A 10000-nucleotide genomic window follows, 5' to 3' on the forward strand; every position below is an offset into this window, starting at 1 on the left:
TCTATACTGGTCACTTTAACAAGTTAACTTGACATACAGTGGGTATAGACACTGTCTTTTAATTGTGTCGCCTGCGTTACGCAGTGGCGACATATAGGGATCACTATCCGTCGTCCTGCGTCGTCGTCTGGCTCTGGCGTCGTCGTCGTCACAAAAAATTTCTGTCACAGTTTTCTCAAGAACCACATGGGGCAACTCCCTGATATTTGGCACAGAGCATCAGTGTGGCCAACTGTATTGTGTAATACATTTTCGAATCTGTCGCTTATCAACTTCCTGTTTGCCGGGACTTAGAATTTTTTACAGCAAAAAAAATTCTGTCACAGTTTTCTCAAGAACCACATGGGGCAACTTCCTGATATTTGGCACAGAGCATCACTGTGGCCAACTGTATTGTGTAAGACATTTTCGAATCTGTCGCTTATCAACTTCCTGTTTAGTGACAAAAACCATTTCAATAATTTACTTTTTCAACATTATACGTGATATATTACATATAGAATGAACTAGCAGGCGACACATGTCTTCCGGGGAAGACTTAAAGGACACATCTCGTGTTTTCAAAGTATACAAAATTATATGCATTTTGTCTTCCTTATGCTTATAGAAATTAATTGTAATAGTTCGTTCACTGAAGTATTGCGATAATTAGCCACAATATGGACTGAAATCTAAGCCCCGATTTCAAAAAGCCTAGTTAATTAGATAGGTAGTCACGTGGTACAGTGACGTCATATGCGACCTTCGTCGATCAACTTGTTGTAATAGTAGTGTTAGATATTTTTAAAAACTCGGGTTTTAGGGGCCTAATTTATTTACCATGGATAACATTTATTTCGATGTTGACAAATTTCCCGAGTCTTATATCTTTTAGCCACCAGTGCATACAAATAGCGACCCAAATGTAGCGAGGAAAGCGAGTATGAAATCTGCATAAATTTGCGAGTAAATAATGTTTACATGGGATCACTGTCTAAACACTATTTGGTAATGCCATTTCTGTAAACAACTGTAATTAGCATTGTTGCTTTTCTAAAATAAACAGAGCAATTATTATTAAATTTATTTTTGGAGAAGTTAGATAGGCCTAAATTATAATACGATTACGTACATGTAGCATTGACAACTAGGCCTACCGTCACGGGTGCATTTCGGGGAAAAAATATATAATAAAAATGTTCAAAGTTATTGTGAAAATCACAATACTTTTAAATTATATTATTCAAGCTCAATTTTATTAATCATTATTTTTTGTTATCTACACATTGTTACTTAGGAAGTGGGAGCGCGGCGTGCTGTTGTTGTAAACACGTACGCGTTCCTTTAAAAAAAAAAAATGAAAGCATTATAATTCAATTCAAAGTTGGGAAATATCATATTTTATTATTTATAATTGAAAGTTCTATTATCTTTTATCTTTAAATTTCTTTTTTAAAACTACCAGTTGGTAGACACTGCTAGCAAAGTTCTGCCTATATGGTGTTACAAGGTGAAGGTCAGTTGGTGCGAGTGTGTATTGAATTTGAGAGCAGAACGGAAAGCATATGCGGTAGGCCTATATGTAACAGTGCGAAGCTTCGATAGAACCATTTTCTCACAGTTTATATACGTCTTTGTCCAAGAGCTTGTTTGAAAAAGTATAGGGACAAATTCTACTGGGTTTTTTTTTATGGCAAAGTCGTTGTGCACAACAAAAAATATTCACGTCTTGTCCCTCATACCTTCCTTCGAAAATTGAAAAAAACACAGTCCAAATCATCTCTACTGACAGCAAGTACACCCTTAAACGGCACACAACACCCCAATGCAGTGTTATTTACAAGCCGTTAATGTGATAATTGTTTGTTTGTCAATTAAATCTAATCTGTTTATGAAATGGCTAACAAATGTTTTCAAATCTTCTCGCTCGAGGTCGCATATGACGTCACAGATAATGGCGCGTAAAATATCGAAGAAAATATGCATATCGCAAGATTTGAATTTCATCGCAATCAAACTCGAAAACTACGCAAACTGTTTCTTTTAAAACACATGTAAAGTAGTTTTAGGCATGAAATGAATTAATTTTGCTGAAAAAATTAAAAAGTTTAAAAACACGAGATGTGTCCTTTAATACTGCGTTCATAGTGTGGGATTCTGTTCTCATTTTTATACCCCACACAACGAGTTATGGAGGGTATAATGTTTTCTGATCCATCCGTCAGTCCCTTTCTTTTCAGCACAACTCCTTTGAGATAGCTCAACAGAATTTCGTGAAACTTTGTAGTTAATAAGGACTCACTATGTAGATTTGCATATTCCCAGGAAATTCTGATTCATTAATTTTTCTGGGAGTTATGCCCCTTTGAACTTAGAATTTTGAGCCTATCTGTCCTGTTCTTGCAGTAATGAACAACATTACCATTCATTATGACACATTGTCAAGCAATGTTCGAGTGTGGGTGTGTGAGCTTGCTCACTTTTTCTTTCATTGCTTATACATTTATCGAATTTTTTGATGTGTGGTGTGTGTTGTTTTTGATTATACGAAATTTAACAAGGATATTCTTAATAATCATGTATTGAATGCTTTTTCCTAGACTGAATGATTCATTTCAAGTATATTTTAATTGTTGTAATATATTATTGAAATTCTTTGATTCATTGAATACAAGACAAGAGGGGCAAAGGCCAAGAAGATGTTATTGGATTGTTGTTCGAGTACAAGGATGTTTTTCTTGAAAAAGAAATCTAAAAAATTTATTATGTGACAACAATTATGCAGATATTTAAATGTCAGTTTTTGGAGAGGGGACAATTTGATCAAAACAAGGAAAAGAGAAATACTGTGATAATCTTGTAAATCATAGACTTGATAAGGGGAAAAAATTCAAATTATAGAACTTTATGGTGATTCATATATTTTCTTTAAACACACAAATGGGAAAAAGATTGCAGAGCCACATTAAGTAATAAAATTGCACTAATTCACATGGTTTATTGTGATTTAAATGGTAGCATGATTGAGCTCAAAAAGATTTTTGTTCAGTTTTCATCCTTGCATATACCTCTCTATTTGGTACAGATAATGTATGGGTTTTTTTTTTTCTGTTGTAGGGGAATAGGGGGCATTCCGATGCACCTCAGAATAAGCCTGTTGCATGGGGAGTATGTCTTAGGAGAGAACAGCCAGCCGTTCCCAACGGTGCCAGAAATGGTGGACTATTACACGCGGCATGATTTACCCGTTCAAAATGCCAGTCACATTAAACTGCTTCATCCAATCGCAAGACCTCGAATGTGACCTCTGACCTGAGGCTATTTCATGTGATGACTGGTGCTTGTTAGTGATGCCTAAATACCTGTTAGTCATAATAGTCGAGGATATTTATTCTGATGTGATGAATGTGTGTTCCTTCTGCTGCCAAAGTTGTCACTATTTTCTTTGTATTGTTAAATTCTGTGTATTTGTTAGTGATTTTGCTCTCTCCTCGAGATGGTATGAAATTATTATGCAATATTTTTAAAGTGTTTTCAGATGTTTTAACTGGTTAGTATTTATATGTGATAAATTCCTTCAAGAGAATGTTTTAAGACCCATTTACCTTTTGTGAATTACTTTTATTCTCCACATTGGCCCAGCATTACTATCCCCCCCCCCCCCCTGTTATTGGTCATGTGATTACATGAACTGTACATGCACATATTTTTATTTTTGTTGATGTATGCAAGTGTCATTGGATGAAGACAATAGTATTTCTTTATGGGACCAATAAGTGATTTTGACCTAGTGATCTGTTTGATTTGAAATCACGACAACAACACTGACTGCATAAGTATGAATAATCGAACCATCTAAACTATTTTATTTTCATAACTCTGAATCACTGATTGTCAATTTTAACTTACGGCAGTGTCAGAATTCGCTTAATCTACCATCTGCTTAAATACCTGATTCATGGCTGTAGATTTTTCTAGAATTTGTGACCTAAATTAGAAAGCATTAGAATATGTTGGATATATCTTGTGAAAGTATGGGGCAATTAATAGATAAAATACAGTATTTTTTCCAGTGTAAAATTTTAAGTCTAATTGTATGGGTGTTAGTATGTTGCAATTTGTTTGGTCAATTCAAACATGTTTTGTAAACATTTTAAATAATACTCTATGCTATGCTTTTGGCTGATTTGTCAATCACAAGACAATCAGGTAAAATGATAAGATTATTTTGGGTATACAGTCCTCGGGCCGGAGGTGACTTGTCCTGGGCTCATAGTGTGTCACCATATTTACAATTTACTGTACATGGTTAAAAATGCAATACTTTTGTTAAATCGTGAAGAGAACAATTATAAAAGCTTTTGGTGCTTTACAAACACTGTATTTTACAAGTTGAAAAATGTTTGTTCAAGTGATGTTTCTGATTGTAAACGATGATGTCGCATGCTACTGGTGTTTAAGACTATTTCATTCGTGGACGTGTACATAGGAAAATCTCCATAGAGGACCTCTTTGTAATGTTATCTCCGACACTTCGGAGGACATGACAGCTTTAACACTTCCTGTGGATTGTTGAATACTCTGTGTTAGTTTATAATATGAACAACCAGCTTTAACGTCATTCTTGTGATTTTTGCCAAAAAAATGTTCATTTCTACACATGATGTGTATCTATCTATGCTGAAATAAATGTAATTCATTTTTTATTTTTGTATTTACTCTAAAACAGTTCCTTTTTCCGTCTGGAAATTTCCTCGTTACTCCATTCAACAAAGGAGGAAATTAATTCTAATTTTTAGGGTTTAAATCTCACACAAATGTCTAATGCTGATAGAATTGTGAAAAAACATTATATTTTTTTTCACCCGAGTCACTTGGGTGACCTATTGTGATTGGTACAGTGTAGGTTTCTCTTGATTTCCTCTCCGAAAGTACTTAGCCATTTTTCATCAAATTTGATATAAAAACATCCTTTTAATTTCATGGTCACTGCATCCCCGAGGCCTTGGAGGTTGGGTCAAAACAAGCTATATGTACATATAGTCATGATAAGGAATTCAAAATATCTTTAAATCAGGGAATAAGTATTTTCTCAAATAATTTACAGATATTTTGAAATGCAACAAACATAATGAACATGTCTTTTCTTTAAAGTTTGAATTTGTGAAAGATCTGTTCATCATATTAATGTACAGTGTATGTATGTGTGTGTGTATACAACATCCCCAGAAACAGAACAAACTGCCAAAACCCCAGAAACAAAACAAAATGCCTAAACCCCAGAAACAAAACAAAATTGTCATAATCCCTAACATCAGCACAAACTTCCAAAACCCCAGGGAATGGAATAAACCGCTTGCCCAGCACTTGCTCAATTTACAATTAGTGATAAAAGGATATTCATTGGTATATAGATATAAGAGTTGCAATTTTACAATTCCTTCCTATATATAATTGATTCACAATAATTGATATAACATTTCACAAGCATGGAGCTGGAGTGATTGTTACAAACAGACCACAAAGTGTTTCTGAAATCTAAGTCAAGACGGTCATGTGTAGAAGTTATCTCCCTTTTATCAGAGTCTCTCAAATGTCTGGATCCACCATCAGAGCTTTTCTTACATCTACGCTGGTGCGTTTGGAAAACATTAAAAAACAGTCATTGAAACCATGGTAATTGTGTTTACCTTCAAACACAATGGTGTTCAAAACTTTTTAAAAATCTTTCAAATGATTTACTGGGGAAATCAATCGAGACAAACTTTGAGGACGGGAAATATAATTCTTGGCTGTTTCCACTCGGACAATTTCAAAATGTTTCAGGATGTTGTAGTTATGTGGGCTGACCATAGGAACGCAATCATTAACACCTCAGTCCGTAACACTGCGCATGTAGACATTGGTTATAGAGAAGTTCGTTAGACTGAAGGCAGCGAGATTTAAATATTGTACTCTAAACCATTGAAAGGTGAAAACATCTTTTCAAATGAAAAGAAAGATCAAAGTCTCTTATTAATATTAGAACTATTGACGTAGATCTTCCACAATGTTTGAGTTTGATCATCAGACCCTGTGATTGGCCCACTGCTTTCTTTGATATTTGGAAATGACAAACTTTCCATAACACTTATTTTGCATGATACTTTCAGTATAGAAACATTAATTGATCAATCTGGTGTGGGTCTTTCTAAGGGGTACACAGTGACGGAAGGAATCGATATTTGTCATGTTGCTGAACGCCGGGTTTTGTCTAGATTGAAGAAAGTGTGATTTTGTGAAGACTTTCTTGACCAGTCCATGAATTTCCGGAAAAATCAAAAACTGCAGATGTCTCTTTAAAGTGTGTTATAGGACGTCGACGCAAGATGACGTGCTGTGGTTACGCCTCCTGGTGGGCCAAAATCTCCTGGGGGTGCGTGATGCTGGCATCTATCTTCCAAGTGGTGGCATGGTCCACTCCCTCGTGGATGATAGGAACAAGTGGAGGCACGACCACGAGGGTGGGACTGTGGAAGACACGCACGTGCACTAGTGTGTGTTCGGAGACATCGACTGATATTTCGTACAAAAACGGTTAGTTTGTTCACATTCAGTATATCACATAAACAGGGGTCACACACAGAGCATGGAGATGGGGTGGTCGTAATTTGCTTCATGTAGTACCTGTCCCCGCAAAAAAATAACCACCCCCCACCGGATTATACAAAGAATCCTACAATGAAGGTGAAGGTTGTTAGTTTGTTAAAGCTGACATGAATTAATAAATACGTACACCTTTCTCATCTTATCCGCCATATTTCTCTCAGATAGCCTAATTTACTCTACCCGTATATACCCCAAATGTGATTGTCACACCTGAGTGATTTTTCTAGGTGGACTCGACCAGTGCACATCTCCGATAGTAATATATAGGGAATGAGAAACAAATAAAATAACATTTTAAAACATTATGCTTTGCTCAAAATTACAAAATATTGATTGTATACTAATGTAACATTCTGGAAGTTTAGATAAGTTAGACAAAAATACAAACAAAAAAACTAACAACTTTTCTTGCATACTTGCAAGTGCATGCAAGTATTTGCATTTTCTAATAAAATAAATGCGGATAAATCATTTGCCAATTACATACTGATAGAATGGAATAGGCAAAGAGCATAAAATATATTATTTATATCAATTCTTGCAAAATAAAGGTGCATGCCATATGCATAATATGCAATGCACAAGGTATAATCGCCAAACAAAGTATCAAATACGGGCGTCTATTCAACGGGTATCGGAGACGTGCACTTACCGAAAATATTAGATTCTCTTTATTCTGATAAATCCACGAAACAAAATGATAAACTCCATTTGTATCTCGTTAGAACTTTACAACACGTTGTCATTCCATTATACAGACTGCGACACACTTCACCCGTGCCAAACAGGGTGTCTTCAATCAGGGGAGATGTCAGAGTCGAAAATTTTTCCTGTATTGAATGCTTGTCTGGTCGAGGTTTTGCAGTTTATAGAAATCGGGAATCTAATATCTGGTTGGATATATTGCGTGCACAATTCAAAATTTCTCGATGATCATATGCAAACTTGGATATACAAATAAGGGAATAATGATCGAAAATATACATCTGTGTGCAAATGCGTGTATTACATTTGCAATCCATAATAAACAGTTCATTACACAAAGACACATATGAAAGGAAATTTATAAACGAAAATATAGTTTTGTTGTCTCTTTTGGAACCACATAATTATTTACGGTCTCTGTATGTCCATATTCAGAGAGAGAGAGAGAGAGAGAGAGAGAGAGAGAGGCGACCGTCCTACTTCGATTTATAATACATATATATCATTTCACAGAAGGAAAGAAAATTGATCACTTATATAAATGTAAGCTTACAAGCTATAAAAATTTCCAGCTATTTAAAAATTTGTGATTGACAATATATTGGAAACTTACAGGAGTTGATGCTTATAATTGAAATCATTACAAATTTTAAAAAAAAGAATATTAGTTTGAACTGTACATGTAGAAAATACTGACTTTGTATGTTAGAATAACGGGGGAAAAGTAAATTGTCAAAAAAAGTGGGAAAAGCAGACCAGCCTTCCTGCCCACCCCAACCCCCTGTTTTCGTGCCTGAAACAACATATCAATTCGTGTTGAAAGAAAGGTGCATATTTACATTTCATTAAATTCCAAAGGAGCTCGAAATTATGTGTTCCCCTATTAATTATTTTGTATGCAAGATTCGTTCCCGAATTTAGAATAATGCTTTCAGTCAGAGCAGAAATGAATTCATTTTGAAGTACATCTAGTTTGAATGCAAATGTTGGGTTCCTTCTTTTAATTTCATCAGACTCATTAGAAACCCCTCTCCCAAACTATGCAGCTTTGTTTTTATTGATATCTAAATCGGTATAAATGAATCCGGATATAAATTATATAATGTTTTTCGTGATCATATAGATATTGATACTGATAATGAAAAAAGAAAATGTTTATACTCTTGCCTTTTGCATATCCTACTAATACATTACAGTATATTGACATTGTATCATATCAAATAAAACCTCAACACGAATTTTACTGATTTATGCATACTAACATCTTATCGAATACATTTGAAATTTCTACATACAGCGGTATGGCCATTGCGCCAGATCTACGAAATGAAAATATTTATGAATAACAATCACGCCTCAAAGTATAATCATTATGGCATGTTACAGAAACGTTAAAACACACAAATTGAATTTATGTATTCATGAATGAAGTTCCTACGCTTGAAAATATCTTGGTCTTTATGCATTTTGTTTTGTGATTTTGGTTTACCATTCCTTACACTGTGTAAATGAAGGAAAACTTGGTAAAGGGTACAATTCTACATGCACCATACAATTATAGTATACATGCATGTGTTTCAAAGCAAAATGTACATGTAATAACCAGACATGTATCGTCATTTTTCATGGGGGGGAGGGGGGGGGGGGTTGTTACAACAGGGGTAAAATGGAAAATTGGATTCTTCAAAATATCTTGCCATTCAAAATAATAATCTAAAAAGATGAACGAAAACAGCAATAAAATAAAACAAAACACCCAAACAAACCAAGATGTTTTGTCCGATGTTCAAAGTCCTAATGTGGGGGTGAAGGGTTAAAGAGTCTTTTACTTTGACTACCTCAATAATTTACCCCTACACTTCATTTTCTTCAATCGTTGGGGGTCGGATGGGGTGGTTAGAGTCCTCTACTATGAGTGCCTCATATCTTCATTTTCTTAATTGGTGGTGGTGTGTGTCTTCTACTATTATATCAGAACTTTCAAGCTGGGGTAAGTGGGGGAGGGGTTGTCACTCAATGTATCTTTTAATTGCATTACAAACTAACAAACAATGGATATTGGTATTAAAGGTGGGTGACAGACACTCTTGTCCTCTCCCCTTGATGTTTGATAACGACGCATAATATGATAAACTCGATTATTACATTTTGCATTAGTACAATTTGCGTCGAGTTCGACGCAGAATGAAATAACGCAAAATGGCATAGATATATAAGATCTATTGAACACCAAATTAGCATAAAATGAAGTAATTGAAAATAATATTATTTAAAAATATGTTCAATTTTTTAATTATTGCGTGCTTTAAATGAATCAAATAAATCTGTGTTATCAATTAATGAGAGCAATATTGAGTTACTAGTATTGTTCTCTTTTTATTGAATTAACGATATCAGTTGTCTTAATACGATTATTACAAGATCATCGGTTCTCTCTCTCTCTCTCTCTCTCTCTCTCTCTCTCTCTCTCTCTCTCTCTCTCTCTCTCTCTCTCTCTCTCTCTCTCTCATCCCATACACTCGTACAGTGTTGTATATGCAAATTTATGTACCTAAATAATTTCCTGATTTATAAATCTGCAATACTCTGAAAAGTAAATCATATGGTATAAGGATTCATGTACAATACAGGGTAAATATTATACTTTGATACTTCCCCTGATTGAAGA

General features: G+C 34.8%; 2 protein-coding genes across 7 annotated transcripts in view; both read left to right on the plus strand.

Annotated features, from left to right (window-relative positions):
* LOC125651792 (SH2 domain-containing adapter protein D-like) overlaps nt 1-4683 on the plus strand; it is a 37157-nt gene extending 32474 nt beyond the window's left edge. For all 6 annotated transcript variants that reach the window (XM_048880562.2, XM_048880561.2, XM_056166466.1 and 3 more), the window contains exon 6: nt 3097-4683. In XM_048880562.2, the coding sequence (XP_048736519.2) occupies nt 3097-3283 (187 nt within the window). In that variant the 3' untranslated portion in view covers nt 3284-4683. The remainder of the gene's footprint in view (nt 1-3096) is intronic.
* Nucleotides 4684-5794: 1111 nt separating this feature from the next.
* The window catches only part of LOC125651797 (uncharacterized), a 9844-nt gene continuing 5638 nt past the window's right edge, over nt 5795-10000 (plus strand). The window contains exon 1 of the mRNA XM_048880576.2: nt 5795-6555. Within this exon, the coding sequence (XP_048736533.2) occupies nt 6348-6555 (208 nt within the window). The 5' untranslated portion in view covers nt 5795-6347. The remainder of the gene's footprint in view (nt 6556-10000) is intronic.

The sequence above is a fragment of the Ostrea edulis genome, chromosome 5 (genome assembly GCF_947568905.1).
Source record: "Ostrea edulis chromosome 5, xbOstEdul1.1, whole genome shotgun sequence".
Classification (NCBI taxonomy): domain Eukaryota; kingdom Metazoa; phylum Mollusca; class Bivalvia; order Ostreida; family Ostreidae; genus Ostrea; species Ostrea edulis.